This window comes from Taudactylus pleione, unplaced genomic scaffold (genome assembly GCF_031769625.1).
Source record: "Taudactylus pleione unplaced genomic scaffold, aTauple2 ptg001061l, whole genome shotgun sequence".
Classification (NCBI taxonomy): Eukaryota; Metazoa; Chordata; class Amphibia; order Anura; family Myobatrachidae; genus Taudactylus; species Taudactylus pleione.
The window spans coordinates 1,089,673-1,115,737 of record NW_028285462.1 but is presented as its reverse complement, the minus strand read 5'-3'; the positions used below and the strand labels follow the sequence as shown (position 1 = coordinate 1,115,737).

Here is a 26,065-nt window from a genome sequence, read left to right as displayed (position 1 = left end):
TGTAACATCTAACAAGGAATGAGAGAGTGGTGCTTACATACCCTATGGAAACAACAGATAGACGCTTCTGCTGTCTCAGCTCACAGCCGTGTCTGACCCCTGTTACTAGCTGGTATTGCAGAGGTGAGCGCCGGCTTCCACCGAGATGAGAGAGCGTGTCAAGAGATATAGAAAAGATACCTCCGGTCATATAAATCTCATGGTCAGGCTGTGAGCAGTGTATCAGCTGGGTCGCTGGTGACAGACAAACCCGTTGGGTGGACGCGCGTTTCGCCTCGGCGGTTTGATCACCTGATCACCACCACTCTTTCATTCCTTGTTAAATGTTCCAAGACAAGGAAAAGCAGAAGTGGTGTAACGCAGCTTGCTCCCAGGGCTTTCCTAAATTCCTCTATATATATTTGTATAGAGACGTCCACTTAACTCTCACTATAAGTTCATATGTGTTAAGTTATAAGCTAGATATTGAAATTGCTGTTCAAATGCTGCAGAAATAATAACATACTGCTAATATGTATAGCGGATTGACCGGGTAAATAATGTTTAAAGATACATTAGTACTCATACAAAATTGTAGATACATTTTCTGTTTAATTATTGCCTCCAGAACTAATATTGGGTCATCTGAGTGACATGCTTCACATGTCCCATTAAGGCTTTTTAGACATGATCTGAAATTTCACAAAACCTACTGAATTTGTGCCACTCAAACTTAAAACAGCAATGGAATTCCAATCATTAAGGCTGACTCCTTAATGGACGTGGTACTTGCGCAACACAGATATGATATGCCATCACACACATATGTGATACCTGTATATCTGTGTGCTCCTGAGTCTGTATATGGGAGACTGCGCTGAGTAATGTGATATGTGACACCTGTATATCTGTGTGCTCCTGAGTTTGTATATGGGAGACTGCGCTGAGTAATGTGATATGTGACACCTGTATATCTGTGTGCTCCTGAGTCTGTATATAGGAGACTGTGCTGAGTAATGTGATATGTGACACCTGTATATCTGTGTGCTCCTGAGTCTGTATATAGGAGACTGCGCTGAGTAATGGGATATGTGACACCTGTATATCTGTGTGCTCCTGAGTCTGTATATAGGAGACTGCGCTGAGTAATGTGATATGTGACACCTGTATATCTGTGTGCTCCTGAGTCTGTATATGGAGACTGCGCTGAGTAATGTGATATGTGACACCTGTATATCTGTGTGCTCCTGAGTCTGTATATGGGAGACTGCGCTGAGTAATGTGATATGTGACACCTGTATATCTGTGTACTCCTGAGTCTGTATATAGGAGACTGTGCTGAGTAATGTGATATGTGACACCTGTATATCTGTGTGCTCCTGAGTCTGTATATAGGAGACTGTGCTGAGTAATGTGATATGTGACACCTGTATATCTGTGTGCTCCCGAGTCTGTATATAGGAGACTGCGCTGAGTAATGTGATATGTGATACCTGTATATCTGTGTGCTCCTGAGTCTGTATATGGGAGACTGCGCTGAGTAATGTGATATGTGACACCTGTATATCTGTGTGCTCCTGAGTCTGTAAATGGAGACTGTGCTGAGTAATGTGATATGTGACACCTGTATATCTGTGTGCTCCTGAGTCTGTATATGGGAGACTGCACTGAGCAATGTGATATGTGACACCTGTATATCTGTGTGCTCCTGAGTCTGTATATGGGAGACTGCGCTGAGTAATGTGATATGTGACACCTGTATATCTGTGTGCTCCTGAGTCTGTATATGGGAGACTGCGCTGAGTAATGTGATATATGACACCTGTATATCTGTGTGCTCCTGAGTCTGTATATGGGAGACTGTGCTGAGTAATGTGATATGTGACACCTGTATATCTGTGTGCTCCTGAGTCTGTATATGGGAAACTACGCTGAGTAATGTGATATGTGACACCTGTATATCTGTGTGCTCCTGAGTCTGTATATAGGAGACTGCGCTGAGTAATGTGATATGTGACACCTGTATATCTGTGTGCTCCTCAGTCTGTATATGGGAGACTGCGCTGTGTAATGTGATATGTGACACCTGTATAACTGTGTGCTCCTGAGTCTGTATATAGGAGACTGCGCTGAGTAATATGATATGTGACACTTGTATATCTGTGTGCTCCAGAGTCTGTATATGGGAGACTGCGCTGAGTAATGTGATATGTGACACCTGTATATCTGTGTGCTCCTGAGTCTGTATATAGGAGACTACGCTGTGTAATGTGATGTGTGACACCTGTATATCTGTGTGATCCTGAGTCTGTATATGGGAGACTGCGCTGAGTAATGTGATGTGTGACACCTGTATATCTGTGTGCTCCTGAGTCTGTATATGGGAGTCTGTGCTGAGTAATGTGATATGTGACATCTGTATATCTGTGTGCTCCTGAGTCTGTATATAGGAGACAGCGCTGAGTAATGTGATATGTGACATCTGTATATCTGTGTGCTCCTGAGTCTGTATATGGGAGACTGCGCTGAGTAATGTGATATATGACACCTGTATATCTGTGTGCTCCTGAGTCTGTATATAGGAGACTGCGCTGAGTAATGTGATATGTGACACCTGTATATCTGTGTGCTCCTGAGTCTGTATATGGGAGACTGCGCTGAGTAATGTGACACCTGTATATCTGTGTGCTCCTGAGTCTGTATATGGGAGACTGTGCTGAGTAATGTGATATGTGACACCTGTATGTCTGTGTGCTCCTGAGTCTGTATATGGGAGACTGTGCTGAGTAATGTGATAGGTGACACCTGTATATCTGTGTGCTCCTCAGTCTGTACATGGGAGACTGCGCTGAGTAATGTGATAGGAGACACCTGTATATCTGTGTGCTCCCGAGTCTGTATATAGGAGACTGCGCTGAGTAATGTGATATGTGACACCTGTATATCTGTGTGCTCCTGAGTCTGTATATGGGAGACTGCGCTGAGTAATGTGATATGTGACACCTGTATATCTGTGTGCTCCTGAGTCTGTATATGGGAGACTGCGCTGAGTAATGTGATATGTGACACCTGTATATCTGTGTGCTCCTGAGTCTGTATATAGGAGACTGCGCAGAGTAATGTGATATGTGACACCTGTATATCTGTGTGCTGCTGAGTCTGTATATGGGAGACTGTGCTGAGTAATGTGATATGTGACACCTGTATATCTGTGTGCTCCTGAGTCTGTATATAGGAGACTGCGCTGAGAAATGTGATATGTGACACCTGTATATCTGTGTGCTCCTGAGTCTGTATATGGGAGACTACGCTGAGTAATGTGATATGTGACACCTGTATATCTGTGTGCTCCTGAGTCTGTATATGGGAGACTACGCTGAGTAATGTGATATGTGACACCTGTATATCTGTGTGCTCCTGAGTCTGTATATGGGAGACTGTGCTGAGTAATGTGATATGTGACACCTGTATATCTGTGTGCTCCTGAGTCTGTATATGGGAAACTACGCTGAGTAATGTGATATGTGACACCTGTATATCTGTGTGCTCCTGAGTCTGTATATAGGAGACTGCGCTGAGTAATGTGATATGTGACACCTGTATATCTGTGTGCTCCTCAGTCTGTATATGGGAGACTGCGCTGTGTAATGTGATATGTGACACCTGTATAACTGTGTGCTCCTGAGTCTGTATATAGGAGACTGCGCTGAGTAATATGATATGTGACACTTGTATATCTGTGTGCTCCAGAGTCTGTATATGGGAGACTGCGCTGAGTAATGTGATATGTGACACCTGTATATCTGTGTGCTCCTGAGTCTGTATATAGGAGACTACGCTGTGTAATGTGATGTGTGACACCTGTATATCTGTGTGATCCTGAGTCTGTATATGGGAGACTGCGCTGAGTAATGTGATGTGTGACACCTGTATATCTGTGTGCTCCTGAGTCTGTATATGGGAGTCTGTGCTGAGTAATGTGATATGTGACATCTGTATATCTGTGTGCTCCTGAGTCTGTATATAGGAGACAGCGCTGAGTAATGTGATATGTGACATCTGTATATCTGTGTGCTCCTGAGTCTGTATATGGGAGACTGCGCTGAGTAATGTGATATATGACACCTGTATATCTGTGTGCTCCTGAGTCTGTATATAGGAGACTGCGCTGAGTAATGTGATATGTGACACCTGTATATCTGTGTGCTCCTGAGTCTGTATATGGGAGACTGCGCTGAGTAATGTGACACCTGTATATCTGTGTGCTCCTGAGTCTGTATATGGGAGACTGTGCTGAGTAATGTGATAGGTGACACCTGTATATCTGTGTGCTCCTCAGTCTGTACATGGGAGACTGCGCTGAGTAATGTGATAGGAGACACCTGTATATCTGTGTGCTCCCGAGTCTGTATATAGGAGACTGCGCTGAGTAATGTGATATGTGACACCTGTATATCTGTGTGCTCCTGAGTCTGTATATGGGAGACTGCGCTGAGTAATGTGATATGTGACACCTGTATATCTGTGTGCTCCTGAGTCTGTATATGGGAGACTGCGCTGAGTAATGTGATATGTGACACCTGTATATCTGTGTGCTCCTGAGTCTGTATATAGGAGACTGCGCAGAGTAATGTGATATGTGACACCTGTATATCTGTGTGCTGCTGAGTCTGTATATAGGAGACTGCGCTGAGAAATGTGATATGAGACACCTGTATATCTGTGTGCTCCTCAGTCTGTATATGGGAGACTGCACTGAGTAATGTGATATGTGACACCTGTATATCTGTGTGCTCCTCAGTCTGTATATGGGAGACTGCACTGAGTAATGTGATATGTGACACCTGTATATCTGTGTGCTCCTGAGTCTGTATATGGGAGACTGCGCTGAGTAATGTGATGTGTGACACCTGTATATCTGTGTGCTCCTGAGTCTGTATATGGAGACTGCGCTGAGTAATGTGATATGTGACACCTGTATATCTGTGTGCTCCTGAGTCTGTATATAGGAGACTGCGCTGAGTAATGTGATATGTGACACCTGTATATCTGTGTGCTCCTGAGTCTGTATATAGGAGACTGCGCTGAGTAATGTGATATGTGACAACTGTATATCACAGACAAATATACAAGTGCCGCATATCAAATGAATCCACAGTCTGGTGGTGACTTAGACGCATTTTCTGAAAAAAAAATAAGCAAAAAGACACCCAGAGCTAGCAGACACTCACGGAACTGGGTGCGCATGGAGGGTCTTTTTAGCGCGATATCAGCAAAGATATAAAATGATAAATCTGTAGTGTTGCAATTACCAACATTGGAAATTCAATACTATGCAATGACAATTCCAATGTATAGAAGGGACAATTCACATACTATACACACAGACTATAAGCTCTGAGGATATGTAGTTAATTTATGTAGCTCCTAAACCAGGGTAGCCCACCTCGGTCCTCGAGAGCTAGTAACACTTCACGTTTTCCAGACCACCTAGCTGGTGCACAGGTGTATTCATTACTCACTAATGGCGCATATCCACTACACCAGTGTAGAAAGACTGTAAGATTAAAACATCATAATCGTTCATCATACTGTGCAGTGGATAATGTGCCCATACTGAGCGATATGTCATTCAGTGCAGGCTCTCTCCCTCATCCCCGAGCATGCACAACCTGGCGATCTCGTTAGGGTGGCCTGCATGTCCAGGCGATGGCAGATGCCGACAACGACAAGCGGGAGTGCGCATCGCTAGTCGTTGCCGGCATAATTACTGCACAATTAATGAATGATTGAACGATAACGATGTTGTTATCGTTGAATCGTTCATTTTAATCGTGTAGTGGATATGCACCTTAACACATTTGAAAAGATCCACAGGTGGAGCTAATTACTTCACTTATGATTCTGTGAGGAGACCTGGAAAACATGCACTGTTGGTAGCTCTCGAGGACCAGGGTTGGCTACCGCTGTCCTAAACTCACTTTTGCTGCATTGTTCTAGCTGCTGAGTACATATAAACATGCTTTTCTGCTGTCTTATGAAGTAAACCTCGACATGTCCATTATTTCTAGTGTGTGTTATTCAGAGCGTAAAGGGGGTTTTTACACTTTTATTTCTGTGTGTTTCAGGTCTAATTAGAAAACCTCCTATAGCCATGATTCACCAAGAAAATATCCCCAGAGAGTCTGAGTGAATTAAGTGACAGCAGTAGGAGACTTTTTTGGACTGTTTGGAGTTTTTCCATATTTGGAGTTTTGCCATATTTGGAGTAAATATATCCAGCTATTCCCAACCTGAGCGGTGATAGTGAAAAGGAAGATTGCAGTGTCCCCGATACCCCGATACCACCGCCATCTTGTGCAGAGTCCATATTCCTGGCACCGTATATTCCTGTGTTGGCTATGTATGTCTGGCAACTAAAGGAACACTGAATATTGTGTGTTATGTTTGCAATATTAGGTTTGTGAAAAGTGCGCGTGGGGCATGTAACAGTAATTAGCCTCACCATGGGGAACAGGAGAATAGGTAACATAATGCCCAGACTATGAAGACTAGTGACCATAAGCCATAGATCCAGTTATAGGGAGAAGCAGTAAGTATTGAGCAATATTACATGGTGTCTTGAATACATTTATAGGAGACATCAAAAGTAAAACACTGTCCAGAACATAAATTTGCCTGTAAGATAAATGTTTATGCAAATTTATATCCGTACTTACAGAGTAGCATTATCATAATCATAACACAAAAGTACTTACCAGATTTACCGACACCGGCTCTGCCAAACACGGCTATTTTCACTTCTGCAATTTTTGCCATCTCTAAGGAAAGTCTTTAATTTTCTTGTATCAAAACAGTTCAATGTACAATTCCAGACTCACTATGTCATTGTTATCTGCCCACTGGTTCCAATCTAAACACAATGAAGACACAAAATATGTTAAAATAAAACTGTCAAACAATTTTTTTTTTTTAAATAAACAGATATTGCAAATATTAATATAAGAGAGAAATGTATTCAGTTATAAAATCTATAGCTTTGTACCGTAGAGCACTTCATGCAGGTGTACAGTCATCATTACATTTCTCCATAGTAATTGTTCCCCACACTGTAAGTTTGCGATATAAGGAGAGAGCATAGACCAGGCTGCTATTTCATCCCTAAACACTCTTTTGCAATTTGCTTTTAACACACAGAGTTTTTTACACAGGAGAATTGAAATCTTCTCTCTTTTGTCTTTTTTTTCAACTGAACACAGAGCAAAAGTGAATCTATAATAAACTATTTACCAAATACAGAAGGAACGACAGCACTTTTAGGGAGCTTTTCTGGTTTTCAGGGAGTTCCACCAACCATGAAGTGCCTCCCGACTGTCTCAGAATGAGCATTGTGGCTAAATTTGTAGTATTTCCATGCCTCATAACAGCTAAGTACTCTGTTGCTTTCACAATGGGAACCTACTATACTGGGCCGCAATCTAGGTACATACCCTCTTGCGGGGATCCCTGGTGAAGTCCGGGGTGCTCTTTGACTACGCGCCATTGTATTTTGCAGTGCCAATTTCACCTCTTTGCATTTATGATCTATGTGCAAGTGCAGACACAGACGCACTCAATGACTCAATCTGAGCTCCAGGGGAATTGCATCTACTCTGTGTATCTCGTTGTATGCTACGCGCTGTTCCCACCGAGCCAACACATCCGTGCCTCTCATTGCACGCTACGCGCTGTTCCACCGTGCCAACACATCCGTGCCTCTCATAGCATGCTACACACTGTTACCACCGTACAAACACATCCGTGCCTCTCATTGCATGCTACTCACTGTTACCACCGTACCAACACATCTGTGCCTCTCATAGCATGCTACACACTGTTCCCACTATACCAACACATCCGTGCCTCTCAAAGCATGCTACTCACTGTTCCCACTGTACCAACTCATCCATGCCTCTCATAGCATGCGACTCACTGTTACCACCGTACCAACACATCCGTGCCTTTCATAGCATGCTACTCACTGTTCCCACCGTACCAACACATCTGTGCTACTCACTGTTACCACCGTACCAACACATCCGTGCCTCTCATAGCATGCTACTCACTGTTACCACCGTACCAACACAGCCGTGCCTCTCATAGCATGCTACTCACTGTTACCACTGTACCAACCCATCCGTGCCTCTCATAGCATGTTACTCACTGTTACCACCATACCAACACATCCGTGCCTCTCATAGCATGCTACTAACTGTTACCACCGTACCAACACATCCGTGCCTCTCATAGCATGTTACTCACTGTTACCACCATACCAACACATCCGTGCCTCTCATAGCATGCTACAAACTGTTACCACCGTACCAACACATCTGTGCTACTCACTGTTACCACCGTACCAACACATCCGTGCCTCTCATAGCATGCTACTCACTGTTACCACCGTACCAACACATCTGTGCCTCTCATAGCATGCTACACACTGTTCCCACTATACCAACACATCCGTGCCTCTCATAGCATGCTACTCACTGTTCCCACTGTACCAACTCATCCATGCCTCTCATAGCATGCGACTCACTGTTACCACCGTACCAACACATCCGTGCCTTTCATAGCATGCTACTCACTGTTCCCACCGTACCAACACATCTGAGCTACTCACTGTTACCACCGTACCAACACATCCGTGCCTCTCATAGCATGCTACTCACTGTTACCACCGTACTAACACAGCCGTGCCTCTCATAGCATGCTACTCACTGTTACCACTGTACCAACCCATCCGTGCCTCTCATAGCATGTTACTCACTGTTACCACCATACCAACACATCCGTGCCTCTCATAGCATGCTACTAACTGTTACCACCGTACCAACACATCCGTGCCTCTCATAGCATGCTACTCACTGTTACCACCATACCAACACATCCGTGCCTCTCATAGCATGCTACAAACTGTTACCACCGTACCAACACATCCGTGCCTCTCATAGCATGCTACTCACTGTTCCCACTGTACCAACACATCCGTGCCTCTCATAGCATGCTACTCACTGTTACCACCGTACCAACACATCCGTGCCTCTCATAGCATGCTACTCACTGTTCCCACCGTACCAACACATCTGTGCTACTCACTGTTACCACCGTACCAACACATCCGTGCCTTTCATAGCATGCTACTCACTGTCACAACCGTACCAACACATCCGTGCTTCTCATAGCATGCTACTCACTGTTCCCACTGTACCAACACATCCGTGCCTCTCATAGCATGCTACTCACTGTTACCACCGTACCAACACATCCGTGCCTCTCATAGCATGCTACTCACTGTTACCACTTTACCAACACAGCCGTGCCTCTCATAGCATGCTACTCACTGTTACCACCGTACCAACACTTCCGTCCCTCTCATAGCATGCTACTCACTGTTACCACCATACCAACACATCCGTGCCTCTCATAGCATGCTACTCACTGTTACCACCGTACCAACACAGCCGTGCCTTTCATAGCACGCTACTCACTGTTACCACTGTACCAACCCATCCGTGCCTCTCATAGCATGATACTCACTGTTACCACCGTACCAACACATCTGTGCTACTCACTGTTACCACCGTACCAACACATCCGTGCCCCTCATAGCATGCTACTCACTGTTACCACCGTACCAACACAGCCGTGCCTCTCATAGCATGCTACTCACTGTTACCACTGTACCAACCCATCCGTGACTCTCATAGCATGATACTCACTGTTACCACCATACCAACACATCCGTGCCTCTCATAGCATGCTACTAACTGTTACCACCGTACCAACACATCCGTGCCTCTCATAGCATGCTACTCACTGTTACCACCATACCAACACATCCGTGCCTCTCATAGCATGCTACAAACTGTTACCACCGTACCAACACATCTGTGCTACTCACTGTTACCACCGTACCAACACATCCGTGCCTCTCATAGCATGCTACTCACTGTTACCACCGTACCAACACATCTGTGCCTCTCATAGCATGCTACACACTGTTCCCACTAAACCAACACATCCGTGCCTCTCATAGCATGCTACTCACTGTTCCCACTGTACCAACTCATCCATGCCTCTCATAGCATGCGAATCACTGTTACCACCGTACCAACACATCCGTGCCTTTCATAGCATGCTACTCACTGTTCCCACCGTACCAACACATCTGTGCTACTCACTGTTACCACCGTAAAACACATCCGTGCCTCTCATAGCATGCTACTCACTGTTACCACCGTACCAACACAGCCGTGCCTCTCATAGCATGCTACTCACTGTTACCACTGTACCAACCCATCTGTGCCTCTCATAGCATGTTACTCACTGTTACCACCATACCAACACATCCGTGCCTCTCATAGCATGCTACTAACTGTTACCACCGTACCAACACATCCGTGCCTCTCTTAGCATGCTACTCACTGTTACCACCATACCAACACATCCGTGCCTCTCATAGCATGCTACAAACTGTTACCACCGTACCAACACATCCGTGCCTCTCATAGCATGCTACTCACTGTTCCCACTGTACCAACACATCCGTGCCTCTCATAGCATGCTACTCACTGTTACCACCGTACCAACACATCCGTGCCTCTCATAGCATGCTACTCACTGTTCCCACCGTACCAACACATCTGTGCTACTCACTGTTACCACCGTACCAACACATCCGTGCCTTTCATAGCATGCTACTCACTGTCACCACCGTACCAACACATCCGTGCTTCTCATAGCATGCTACTCACTGTTCCCACTGTACCAACACATCCGTGCCTCTCATAGCATGCTACTCACTGTTACCACCGTACCAACACATCCGTGCCTCTCATAGCATGCTACTCACTGTTACCACTTTACCAACACAGCCGTGCCTCTCATAGCATGGTACTCACTGTTACCACCGTACCAACACTTCCGTCCCTCTCATAGCACGCTACTCACTGTTACCACCATACCAACACATCCGTGCCTCTCATAGCATTCTACTCACTGTTACCACCGTACCAACACATCCGTGCCTCTCATAGCACGCTGCTCACTGTTACCACCGTACCAACACATCTGTGCCTCTCATAGCATGCTACACACTGTTCCCACTATACCAACACATCCGTGCCTCTCATAGCATGCTACTCACTGTTCCCACTGTACCAACTCATCCATGCCTCTCATAGCATGCGACTCACTGTTACCACCGTACCAACACATCCGTGCCTTTCATAGCATGCTACTCACTGTTCCCACCATACCAACACATCTGAGCTACTCACTGTTACCACCGTACCAACACATCCGTGCCTCTCATAGCATGCTACTCACTGTTACCACCGTACTAACACAGCCGTGCCTCTCATAGCATGCTACTCACTGTTACCACTGTACCAACCCATCAGTGCCTCTCATAGCATGTTACTCACTGTTACCACCATACCAACACATCCGTGCCTCTCATAGCATGCTACTAACTGTTACCACCGTACCAACACATCCGTGCCTCTCATAGCATGCTACTCACTGTTACCACCATACCAACACATCCGTGCCTCTCATAGCATGCTACAAACTGTTACCACCGTACCAACACATCCGTGCCTCTCATAGCATGCTACTCACTGTTCCCACTGTACCAACACATCCGTGCCTCTCATAGCATGCTACTCACTGTTACCACCGTACCAACACATCCGTGCCTCTCATAGCATGCTACTCACTGTTCCCACCGTACCAACACATCTGTGCTACTCACTGTTACCACCGTACCAACACATCCGTGCCTTTCATAGCATGCTACTCACTGTCACAACCGTACCAACACATCCGTGCTTCTCATAGCATGCTACTCACTGTTCCCACTGTACCAACACATCCGTGCCTCTCATAGCATGCTACTCACTGTTACCACCGTACCAACACATCCGTGCCTCTCATAGCATGCTACTCACTGTTACCACTTTACCAACACAGCCGTGCCTCTCATAGCATGCTACTCACTGTTACCACCGTACCAACACTTCCGTCCCTCTCATAGCATGCTACTCACTGTTACCACCATACCAACACATCCGTGCCTCTCATAGCATGCTACTCACTGTTACCACCGTACCAACACAGCCGTGCCTTTCATAGCATGCTACTCACTGTTACCACTGTACCAACCCATCCGTGCCTCTCATAGCATGATACTCACTGTTACCACCGTACCAACACATCTGTGCTACTCACTGTTACCACCGTACCAACACATCCGTGCCTCTCATAGCATGCTACTCACTGTTACCACCGTACCAACACAGCCGTGCCTCTCATAGCATGCTACTCACTGTTACCACTGTACCAACCCATCCGTGCCTCTCATAGCATGATACTCACTGTTACCACCATACCAACACATCCGTGCCTCTCATAGCATGCTACTAACTGTTACCACCGTACCAACACATCCGTGCCTCTCATAGCATGCTACTCACTGTTACCACCATACCAACACATCCGTGCCTCTCATAGCATGCTACAAACTGTTACCACCGTACCAACACATCTGTGCTACTCACTGTTACCACCGTACCAACATATCCGTGCCTCTCATAGCATGCTACTCACTGTTACCACCGTACCAACACATCTGTGCCTCTCATAGCATGCTACACACTGTTCCCACTAAACCAACACATCCGTGCCTCTCATAGCATGCTACTCACTGTTCCCACTGTACCAACTCATCCATGCCTCTCATAGCATGCGAATCACTGTTACCACCGTACCAACACATCCGTGCCTTTCATAGCATGCTACTCACTGTTCCCACCGTACCAACACATCTGTGCTACTCACTGTTACCACCGTAAAACACATCCGTGCCTCTCATAGCATGCTACTCACTGTTACCACCGTACCAACACAGCCGTGCCTCTCATAGCATGCTACTCACTGTTACCACTGTACCAACCCATCCGTGCCTCTCATAGCATGTTACTCACTGTTACCACCATACCAACACATCCGTGCCTCTCATAGCATGCTACTAACTGTTACCACCGTACCAACACATCCGTGCCTCTCTTAGCATGCTACTCACTGTTACCACCATACCAACACATCCGTGCCTCTCATAGCATGCTACAAACTGTTACCACCGTACCAACACATCCGTGCCTCTCATAGCATGCTACTCACTGTTCCCACTGTACCAACACATCCGTGCCTCTCATAGCATGCTACTCACTGTTACCACCGTACCAACACATCCGTGCCTCTCATAGCATGCTACTCACTGTTCCCACCGTACCAACACATCTGTGCTACTCACTGTTACCACCGTACCAACACATCCGTGCCTTTCATAGCATGCTACTCACTGTCACCACCGTACCAACACATCCGTGCTTCTCATAGCATGCTACTCACTGTTCCCACTGTACCAACACATCCGTGCCTCTCATAGCATGCTACTCACTGTTATCACTTTACCAACACTTCCGTGCCTCTCATAGCATGCTACTCACTGTTACCACTTTACCAACACATCCGTGCCTTTCATAGCACGCTACGCGCTGTTCCACCGTACCAACACTTCCGTGCCCCTCATAGCATGCTACTCACTGTTACCACTTTACCAACACATCCGTACCTTTCATAGCACGCTACGCGCTGTTCCACCGTACCAACACTTCCGTGACCCTCATAGCATGCTACTCACTGTTACCACCGTACCAACACATCCGTACCTTTCATAGCACGCTACGCGCTGTTCCACCGTACCAACACATCAGTGCCTCTCATAGCATGCTACTCACTGTTACCACCGTACCAACACATCCGTGCCTCTCATAGCATGCTACTCACTGTTCCCAATATACCAACACATCCGTGCCTCTCATAGCATGCTACTCACTGTTACCACCGTACCAACACATCCGTGCTTCTCATAGCAGGCTACTCACTGTTACCACCGTACCAACACATCCGTGCCTCTCATAGCAGGCTACTCACTGTTACCACCGTACCAACACATCCGTGCCTCTCATAGCATGCTACTCACTGTTACCACCGTACCAACACATCCGTGCCTCTCATAGCATGCTACTCACTGTTACCACCATACCAACACATCCGGGCCTCTAATAGCATGCTACAAACTGTTACCACCGTACCAACACATCCGTGCCTCTCATATCATGCTACTCACTGTTCCCACTGTACCAACTCATCCATGCCTCTCATAGCATGCTACTCACTGTTCCCACTGTACCAACACATCCGTGCCTCTCATAGCATGCTAATCACTGTTCCCACTGTACCAACTCATCCATGCCTCTCATAGCATGCTACTCACTGTTACCACCGTACCAACACATCCGTGCTTCTCATAGCACGCTACTCACTGTTACCACCGTACCAACACATCCGTGCCTCTCATAGCACGCTACTCACTGTTACCACCGTATCAACACATCTGTGCCTCTCATAGCACGCTACTCACTGTTACCACCGTACCAACACATCCGTACCTCTCACACCACGCTACTCACTGTTACCACCGTACCAACACATCCGTACCTCTCATAGCACGCTACTCACTGTTACCACCGTACCAACACATCCGTGCCTCTCATAGCATGCTACTCACTTTTACCACCGTACCAACACATCCGTGCTTCTCATAGCAGGCTACTCACTGTTACCAATGTACCAACACATCAGTGAATCTCATAGCATGCTACTCACTGTTCCCACCGTACCAACACATCTGTGCTACTCACTGTTACCACCGTACCAACACATCCGGGCCTCTAATAGCATGCTACAAACTGTTACTACCGTACCAACACATCCGTGCCTCTCATAGCATGCTACTCACTGTTACCACCGTACCAACACATCAGTGAATCTCATAGCATGCTACTCACTGTTCCCACCGTACCAACACATCTGTGCTACTCACTGTTACCACCGTACCAACACATCCGTGCCTCTCATAGCATGCTACTCACTGTTACCACTTTACCAACACATCCGTGCCTCTCATAGCATGCTACTCACTGTTCCCACCGTACCAACACATCCGTGCCTCTCATAGCATGCTACTCACTGTTATCACTTTACCAACACTTCCGTGCCTCTCATAGCATGCTACTCACTGTTACCACTTTACCAACACATCCGTGCCTTTCATAGCACGCTACGCGCTGTTCCACCGTACCAACACTTCCGTGCCCCTCATAGCATGCTACTCACTGTTACCACTTTACCAACACATCCGTACCTTTCATAGCACGCTACGCGCTGTTCCACCGTACCAACACTTCCGTGACCCTCATAGCATGCTACTCACTGTTACCACCGTACCAACACATCCGTGCCTTTCATAGCACGCTACGCGCTGTTCCACCGTACCAACACATCAGTGCCTCTCATAGCATGCTACTCACTGTTACCACCGTACCAACACATCCGTGCCTTTCATAGCACGCTACGCGCTGTTCCACCGTACCAACACTTCCGTGCCCCTCATAGCATGCTACTCACTGTTACCACTTTACCAACACATCCGTGCCTCTCATAGCATGCTACTCACTGTTCCCACCGTACCAACACATCCGTGCCTCTCATAGCATGCTACTCACTGTTACCACTTTACCAACACTTCCGTGCCTCTCATAGCATGCAACTCACTGTTACCACTTTACCAACACATCCGTGCCTCTCATAGCATGCTACTCACTGTTCCCACCATACCAACACATCCGTGCCTCTCATAGCATGCTAATTACTGTTCCCACCGTACCAACACATCCGAGCCTCTCATAGCAGGCTACTCACTGTTACCACCGTACCAACACATCCGTGCCTCTCATAGCAGGCTACTCACTGTTACCACCGTACCAACACATCCGTGCCTCTCATAGCATGCTACTCACTGTTACCATTTTACCAACACATCCATGCCTCTCATAGCATGCTACTCACTGTTACCACCGTGCCAACACATCCGTGCCTCTCATAGCAGGCTACTCACTGTTACCACCGTACCAACACATTCGTGCCTCTCATAGCATGCTACTCACTGTTACCACCGTACCAACACATCTGTGCTATTCACTGTTACCACCGTACCAACACATCCATGCCTCTCATAGCATGCTACTCACTGTTCCCACCGTACCAACACATCCGTGCCTCTCATAGCATGCTACTCACTGTTACCACCGTACCAACACATCCGTGCCCCTCATAGCACGCTACTCACTGTTACCACCGTACCAACACATCCGTGCCTCTCATAGCAGGCTACTCACTGTTACCACCGTACCAACACATCCGTGCCTCTCATAGCATGCTACTCACTGTTACCACCGTACCAACACATCCGTGCCTCTCATAGCATGCTACTCACTGTTACCACCATACCAACACATCCGGGCCTCTAATAGCATGCTACAAACTGTTACCACCGTACCAACACATCCGTGCCTCTCATATCATGCTACTCACTGTTCCCACTGTACCAACTCATCCATGCCTCTCATAGCATGCTACTCACTGTTCCCACTGTACCAACACATCCGTGCCTCTCATAGCATGCTAATCACTGTTCCCACTGTACCAACTCATCCATGCCTCTCATAGCATGCTACTCACTGTTACCACCGTACCAACACATCCGTGCTTCTCATAGCACGCTACTCACTGTTACCACCGTACCAACACATCCGTGCCTCTCATAGCACGCTACTCACTGTTACCACCGTATCAACACATCTGTGCCTCTCATAGCACGCTACTCACTGTTACCACCGTACCAACACATCCGTACCTCTCACACCACGCTACTCACTGTTACCACCGTACCAACACATCCGTACCTCTCATAGCACGCTACTCACTGTTACCACCGTACCAACACATCCGTGCCTCTCATAGCATGCTACTCACTTTTACCACCGTACCAACACATCCGTGCTTCTCATAGCAGGCTACTCACTGTTACCAATGTACCAACACATCAGTGAATCTCATAGCATGCTACTCACTGTTCCCACCGTACCAACACATCTGTGCTACTCACTGTTACCACCGTACCAACACATCCGGGCCTCTAATAGCATGCTACAAACTGTTACTACCGTACCAACACATCCGTGCCTCTCATAGCATGCTACTCACTGTTACCACCGTACCAACACATCAGTGAATCTCATAGCATGCTACTCACTGTTCCCACCGTACCAACACATCTGTGCTACTCACTGTTACCACCGTACCAACACATCCGTGCCTCTCATAGCATGCTACTCACTGTTACCACTTTACCAACACATCCGTGCCTCTCATAGCATGCTACTCACTGTTCCCACCGTACCAACACATCCGTGCCTCTCATAGCATGCTACTCACTGTTATCACTTTACCAACACTTCCGTGCCTCTCATAGCATGCTACTCACTGTTACCACTTTACCAACACATCCGTGCCTTTCATAGCACGCTACGCGCTGTTCCACCGTACCAACACTTCCGTGCCCCTCATAGCATGCTACTCACTGTTACCACTTTACCAACACATCCGTACCTTTCATAGCACGCTACGCGCTGTTCCACCGTACCAACACTTCCGTGACCCTCATAGCATGCTACTCACTGTTACCACCGTACCAACACATCCGTGCCTTTCATAGCACGCTACGCGCTGTTCCACCGTACCAACACATCAGTGCCTCTCATAGCATGCTACTCACTGTTACCACCGTACCAACACATCCGTGCCTTTCATAGCACGCTACGCGCTGTTCCACCGTACCAACACTTCCGTGCCCCTCATAGCATGCTACTCACTGTTACCACTTTACCAACACATCCGTGCCTCTCATAGCATGCTACTCACTGTTCCCACCGTACCAACACATCCGTGCCTCTCATAGCATGCTACTCACTGTTACCACTTTACCAACACTTCCGTGCCTCTCATAGCATGCAACTCACTGTTACCACTTTACCAACACATCCGTGCCTCTCATAGCATGCTACTCACTGTTCCCACCATACCAACACATCCGTGCCTCTCATAGCATGCTAATTACTGTTCCCACCGTACCAACACATCCGAGCCTCTCATAGCAGGCTACTCACTGTTACCACCGTACCAACACATCCGTGCCTCTCATAGCAGGCTACTCACTGTTACCACCGTACCAACACATCCGTGCCTCTCATAGCATGCTACTCACTGTTACCATTTTACCAACACATCCATGCCTCTCATAGCATGCTACTCACTGTTACCACCGTGCCAACACATCCGTGCCTCTCATAGCAGGCTACTCACTGTTACCACCGTACCAACACATTCGTGCCTCTCATAGCATGCTACTCACTGTTACCACCGTACCAACACATCTGTGCTATTCACTGTTACCACCGTACCAACACATCCATGCCTCTCATAGCATGCTACTCACTGTTCCCACCGTACCAACACATCCGTGCCTCTCATAGCATGCTACTCACTGTTACCACCGTACCAACACATCCGTGCCCCTCATAGCACGCTACTCACTGTTACCACCGTACCAACACATCCGTGCCTCTCATAGCTCGCTATTCACTGTTACCACCGTACCAACACATCCGTGCCTCTCATAGCACGCTATTCACTGTTACCACCGTACCAACACATCCGTGCCTCTCATAGCAGGCTACTCACTGTTACCACCGTACCAACACATCCGTGCCTCTCATAGCAGGCTACTCACTGTTCCCACTGTACAAACACATCCGTGCCTCTCATAGCATGCTACTCACTGTTACCACCGTACCAACACATCCGTGCTTCTCATAGCACGCTACTCACTGTTACCACCGTACCAACACATCCGTGCCTCTCATAGCACGCTACTCACTGTTACCACCGTATCAACACATCTGTGCCTCTCATAGCACGCTACTCACTGTTACCACCGTACCAACACATCCGTACCTCTCACACCACGCTACTCACTGTTACCACCGTACCAACACATCCGTACCTCTCATAGCACGCTACTCACTGTTACCACCGTACCAACACATCCGTGCCTCTCATAGCATGCTACTCACTTTTACCACCGTACCAACACATCCGTGCTTCTCATAGCAGGCTACTCACTGTTACCAATGTACCAACACATCCGTGCCTCTCATAGCATGCTACTCACTGTTCCCACTGTACCAACTCATCCGTGCCTCTCATAGCATGCTACTCACAGTTACCACCGACCAACACATCCGTGCCTCTCATAGCATGCTACTCACTGTTCCCACCGTACCAACACATCCGTGCCTCTCATAGCATGCTACTCACTGTTACCACCGTACCAACACATCCGTGCCTCTCATAGCATGCTACTCACTGTTACCACCATACCAACACATCCGGGCCTCTCATAGCATGCTACAAACTGTTACTACCGTACCAACACATCCGTGCCTCTCATAGCATGCTACTCACTGTTACCACCGTACCAACACATCAGTGAATCTCATAGCATGCTACTCACTGTTCCCACCGTACCAACACATCTGTGCTACTCACTGTTACCACCGTACCAACACATCCGTGCCTCTCATAGCATGCTACTCACTGTTACCACTTTACCAACACATCCGTGCCTCTCATAGCATGCTACTCACTGTTCCCACCGTACCAACACATCCGTGCCTCTCATAGCATGCTACTCACTGTTATCACTTTACCAATACTTCCGTGCCTCTCATAGCATGCTACTCACTGTTACCACTTTACCAACACATCCGTGCCTTTCATAGCACGCTACGCGCTGTTCCACCGTACCAACACTTCCGTGCCCCTCATAGCATGCTACTCACTGTTACCACTTTACCAACACATCCGTACCTTTCATAGCACGCTACGCGCTGTTCCACCGTACCAACACTTCCGTGACCCTCATAGCATGCTACTCACTGTTACCACCGTACCAACACATCCGTGCCTTTCATAGCACGCTACGCGCTGTTCCACCGTACCAACACATCCGTGCCTCTCATAGCATGCTACTCACTGTTACCACCGTACCAACACATCCGTGCCTTTCATAGCACGCTACGCGCTGTTCCACCGTACCAACACTTCCGTGCCCCTCATAGCATGCTACTCACTGTTACCACTTTACCAACACATCCGTGCCTCTCATAGCATGCTACTCACTGTTCCCACCGTACCAACACATCCGTGCCTCTCATAGCATGCTACTCACTGTTACCACTTTACCAACACTTCCGTGCCTCTCATAGCATGCAACTCACTGTTACCACTTTACCAACACATCCGTGCCTCTCATAGCATGCTACTCACTGTTCCCACCATACCAACACATCCGTGCCTCTCATAGCATGCTAATTACTGTTCCCACCGTACCAACACATCCGTGCCTCTCATAGCAGGCTACTCACTGTTACCACCGTACCAACACATCCGTGCCTCTCATAGCAGGCTACTCACTGTTACCACCGTACCAACACATCCGTGCCTCTCATAGCATGCTACTCACTGTTACCATTTTACCAACACATCCATGCCTCTCATAGCATGCTACTCACTGTTACCACCGTGCCAACACATCCGTGCCTCTCATAGCAGGCTACTCACTGTTACCACCGTACCAACACATCCGTGCCTCTCATAGCATGCTACTCACTGTTACCACCGTACCAACACATCTGTGCTATTCACTGTTACCACCGTACCAACACATCCATGCCTCTCATAGCATGCTACTCACTGTTCCCACCGTACCAACACATCCGTGCCTCTCATAGCATGCTACTCACTGTTACCACCGTACCAACACATCCGTGCCCCTCATAGCACGCTACTCACTGTTACCACCGTACCAACACATCCGTGCCTCTCATAGCTCGCTATTCACTGTTACCACCGTACCAACACATCCGTGCCTCTCATAGCACGCTATTCACTGTTACCACCGTACCAACACATCCGTGCCTCTCATAGCAGGCTACTCACTGTTACCACCGTACCAACACATCCGTGCCTCTCATAGCATGCTACTCACTGTTCCCACTGTACCAACACATCCGTGCCTCTCATAGCATGCTACTCACTGTTACCACTGTACCAACACATCCGTGCCTCTCATAGCATGCTACTCACTGTTACCACCGTACCAACACATCCGTGCCTCTCATAGCATGCTACTCACTGTTCCCACCGTACCAACACATCTGTGCTACTCACTGTTACCACCGTACCCACACATCCGTGCCTCTCATAGCATGCTACTCACTGTTACCACTTTACCAACACATCCGTGCCTCTCATAGCATGCTACTCACTGTTCCCACCGTACCAACACATCCGTGCCTCTCATAGCATGCTACTCACTGGTACCACTTTACCAACACTTCCGTGCCTCTCATAGCATGCTACTCAATGTTACCACTTTACCAACACATCCGTGCCTCTCATAGCATGCTACTCACTGTTACCACCGTACCAACACATCCGTGCCTTTCATAGCACGCTACGCGCTGTTCCACCGTACCAACACTTCCGTGCCTCTCATAGCATGCTACTCACTGTTACCACTTTACCAACACATCCGTGCCTCTCATAGCATGCTACTCACTGTTCCCACCGTACCAACACATCCATGCCTCTCATAGCATGCTACTCACTGTTACCACTTTACCAACACTTCCGTGCCTCTCATAGCATGCTACTCACTGTTACCACATTACCAACACATCCGTACCTCTCATAGCATGCTACTCACTGTTACCAATGTACCAACACATCCGTGCCTCTCATAGCATGCTACTCACTGTTCCCACCATACCAACACATCCGTGCCTCTCATAGCATGCTAATTACTGTTCCCACCGTTCCAACACATCCGTGCCTCTCATAGCAGGCTACTCACTGTTACCACCGTACCAACACATCCGTGCCTCTCATAGCAGGCTACTCACTGTTACCACCATACGAACACATCCGTGCCTCTCATAGCATGCTACTCACTGTTACCATTTTACCAACACATCCATGCCTCTCATAGCATGCTACTCACTGTTACCACCGTACCAACACATCCGTGCCTCTCATAGCAGGCTACTCACTGTTATCACCGTACCAACACATCCGTGCCTCTCATAGCATGCTACTCACTGTTACCACCGTACCAACACATCTGTGCCTCTCATAGCACGCAACTCACTGTTACCACCGTACCAACACATCCGTGCCTCTCATAGCTCGCTATTCACTGTTACCACCGTACCAACACATCCGTGCCTCTCATAGCACGCTATTCACTGTTACCACCGTACCAACACATCCGTGCCTCTCATAGCAGGCTACTCACTGTTACCACCGTACCAACACATCCGTGCCTCTCATAGCATGCTACTCACTGTTCCCACTGTACCAACACATCCGTGCCTCTCATAGCATGCTACTCACTGTTACCACCATACCAACACATCCGTGCCTCTCATAGCATGCTACTCACTGTTACCACTTTACCAACACATCCGTGCCTCTCATAGCATGCTACTCACTGTTACCACTGTACCAACACATCCGTGCCTCTCATAGCATGTTACTCACTCTTCCCACTGTACCAACACATCCGTGCCTCTCATAGCATGCTACTCACTGTTCCCACTGTACCAACACATCCGTGCCTCTCATAGCATGCTACTCACTGTTACCACCGTACCAACACATCCGTGCCTCTCATAGCATGCTACTCACTGTTACCACTTTACCAACACATCCGTGCCTCTCATAGCATGCTACTCACTGTTACCACCGTACCAACACATGTGTGCCTCTCATAGCATGCTACTCACTGTTACCACCGTACCAACACATCCGTGCCTCTCATAGCATGTTACTCACTGTTCCCACTGTACCAACACATCCGTGCCTCTCATAGCATGCTACTCACTGTTCCCACTTTACCAACACATCCGTGCCTCTCATAGCATGTTACTCACTGTTCCCACTGTACCAACACATCCGAGCCTCTCATAGCATGCTACTCACTGTTCCCACTGTACCAACACATCCGTGCCTCTCATAGCATGCTACTCACTGTTACCACCGCACCAACACATCCGTGCCTCTCATAGCATGCTACTCACTGTTACCACTTTACCAACACATCCGTGCCTCTCATAGCATGCTACTCACTGTTACCACCGTACCAACACATGTGTGCCTCTCATAGCATGCTACTCACTGTTACCACCGTACCAACACATCCGTGCTTCTCAAAGCATACTACTCACTGTTCCCACTGTACCAACACATCCGTGCCTCTCATAGCATGCTACTCACTGTTACCACCGTACCAACACATCCGTGCCTCTCATAGCATGCTACTCACTGTTACCACTTTACCAACACATTCGTGCCTCTCATAGCATGCTACTCACTGTTACCACCGTACCAACACATCCGTGCTTCTCATAGCACGCTACTCACTGTTACCACCGTACCAACACATCCGTGCCTCTCATAGCATGGTACTCACTGTTACCACCGTACCAACACATCCGTGCCTCTCATAGCACGCTACTCACTGTCACCACCGTACCAACACATCCGTGCCTCTCATAGCATGCTACTCACTGTTACCACTTTACCAACACATCCGTGCCTCTCATAGCATGCTACTCACTGTTACCACCGTACCAACACATGTGTGCCTCTCATAGCATGCTACTCACTGTTACCACCGCACCAACACATCCGTGCCTCTCATAGCATGTTACTCACTGTTCCCACTGTACCAACACATCCGTGCCTCTCATAGCATGCTACTCACTGTTCCCACTTTACCAACACATCCGTGCCTCTCATAGCATGTTACTCACTGTTCACACTGTACCAACACATCCGAGCCTCTCATAGCATGCTACTCACTGTTCCCACTGTACCAACACATCCGTGCCTCTCATAGCATGCTACTCACTGTTAACACCGCACCAACACATCCGTGCCTCTCATAGCATGCTACTCACTGTTACCACTTTACCAACACATCCGTGCCTCTCATAGCATGCTACTCACTGTTACCACCGTACCAACACATGTGTGCCTCTCATAGCATGCTACTCACTGTTACCACCGTACCAACACATCCGTGCTTCTCATAGCATACTACTCACTGTTCCCACTGTACCAATACATCCGTGCCTCTCATAGCATGCTACTCACTGTTACCACCGTACCAACACATCCGTGCCTCTCATAGCATGCTACTCACTGTTACCACTTTACCAACACATTCGTGCCTCTCATAGCATGCTACTCACTGTTACCACCGTACCAACACATCCGTGCTTCTCATAGCACGCTACTCACTGTTACCACCGTACCAACACATCCGTGCCTCTCATAGCATGGTACTCACTGTTACCACCGTACCAACACATCCGTGCCTCTCATAGCACGCTACTCACTGTCACCACCGTACCAACATATCTGTGCCTCTCATAGCATGCTACTCACTGTTCCCACTGTACCAACACATCCGTGCCTCTCATAGCATGCTACTCACTGTTCCCACTGTACCAACACATCCGTGCCTCTCATAGCATGCAACTCACTGTTACCACTTTACCAACACAGCCGTGCCTCTCATAGCATGCTACTCACTGTTACCACCGTACCAACACTTCCGTCCCTCTCATAGCACGCTACTCACTGTTACCACCATACCAACACATCCGTGCCTCTCATAGCATTCTACTCACTGTTACCACCGTACCAACACATCCGTGCCTCTCATAGCAGGCTACTCACTGTTACCACCGTACCAACACATCTGTGCCTCTCATAGCATGCTACTCACTGTTCCCACTATACCAACACATCCGTGCCTCTCATAGCATGCTACTCACTGTTCCCACTGTACCAACTCATCCATGCCTCTCATAGCATGCGACTCACTGTTACCACCGTACCAACACATCCGTGCCTTTCATAGCATGCTACTCACTGTTACCACCGTACCAACACATCCGTGCCTCTCATAGCATGCTATTCACTGTTCCCACTGTACCAACACATCCGTGCCTCTCATAGCATGCTACTCACTGTTCCCACTGTACCAACACATCCGTGCCTCTCATAGCATGCTACTCACTGTCACCACCGTACCAACACATCCGTGCTTCTCATAGCAGGCTACTCACTGTTACCACTTTACCAACACATCCGTGCCTCTCATAGCATGCTACTCACTGTTCCCACCGTACCAACACAACCGTGCCTCTCTTAGCATGCTACTCACTCTTACAACCGTACCAACACATCCGTGCTTCTCCTAGCAGGCTACTCACTGTTACCACCATACCAACACATCCGTGCCTCTCATAGCATGCTACTCACTGTTACCACCGTACCAACACATCCGTGCCTCTCATATCATGCTACTCACTGTTCCCACTGTACCAACTCATCCATGCCTCTCATAGCATGCTACTCACTGTTCCCACTGTACCAACTCATCCATGCCTCTCATAGCAGGCTACTCACTGTTAACACCGTACCAACACATCCGTACCTCTCATACCACGCTACTCACTGTTACCACCGTACCAACACATCCGTACCTCTCATAGCACGCTACTCACTGTTACCACCGTACCAACACATCCGTGCCTCTCATAGCATGCTACTCACTTTTACCACCGTACCAACACATCCGTGCTTCTCTTAGCAGGCTACTCACTGTTACCACTGTACCAACACATCCGTGCCTCTCATAGCATGCTACTCACTGTTCCCACTGTACCAACTCATCCGTGCCTCTCATAGCATGCTACTCACAGTTACCACCGACCAACACATCCGTGCCTCTCATAGCATGCTACTCACTGTTCCCACCGTACCAACACATCCGTGCCTCTCATAGCATGCTACTCACTGTTACCACCGTACCAACACATCCGTGCCTCTCATAGCATGCTACTCACTGTTACCACCGTACCAACACATCCGTGCTTCT

The 26,065-nt window shown here is 47.9% G+C and overlaps 1 protein-coding gene across 3 annotated transcripts in view; it reads right to left on the bottom strand.

Annotated features, from left to right (window-relative positions):
- The window catches only part of RERG (RAS like estrogen regulated growth inhibitor), a 143,662-nt gene that overhangs the window by 18,967 nt on the left and 98,630 nt on the right, over positions 1 to 26,065 (bottom strand). For all 3 annotated transcript variants that reach the window (XM_088461539.1, XM_088461538.1, XM_088461540.1), the window contains exon 2: positions 6,738 to 6,892. In XM_088461539.1, coding sequence (XP_088317665.1) covers positions 6,738 to 6,798 — 61 coding nt within the window. In that variant the 5' untranslated portion in view covers positions 6,799 to 6,892. The remainder of the gene's footprint in view (positions 1 to 6,737; positions 6,893 to 26,065) is intronic.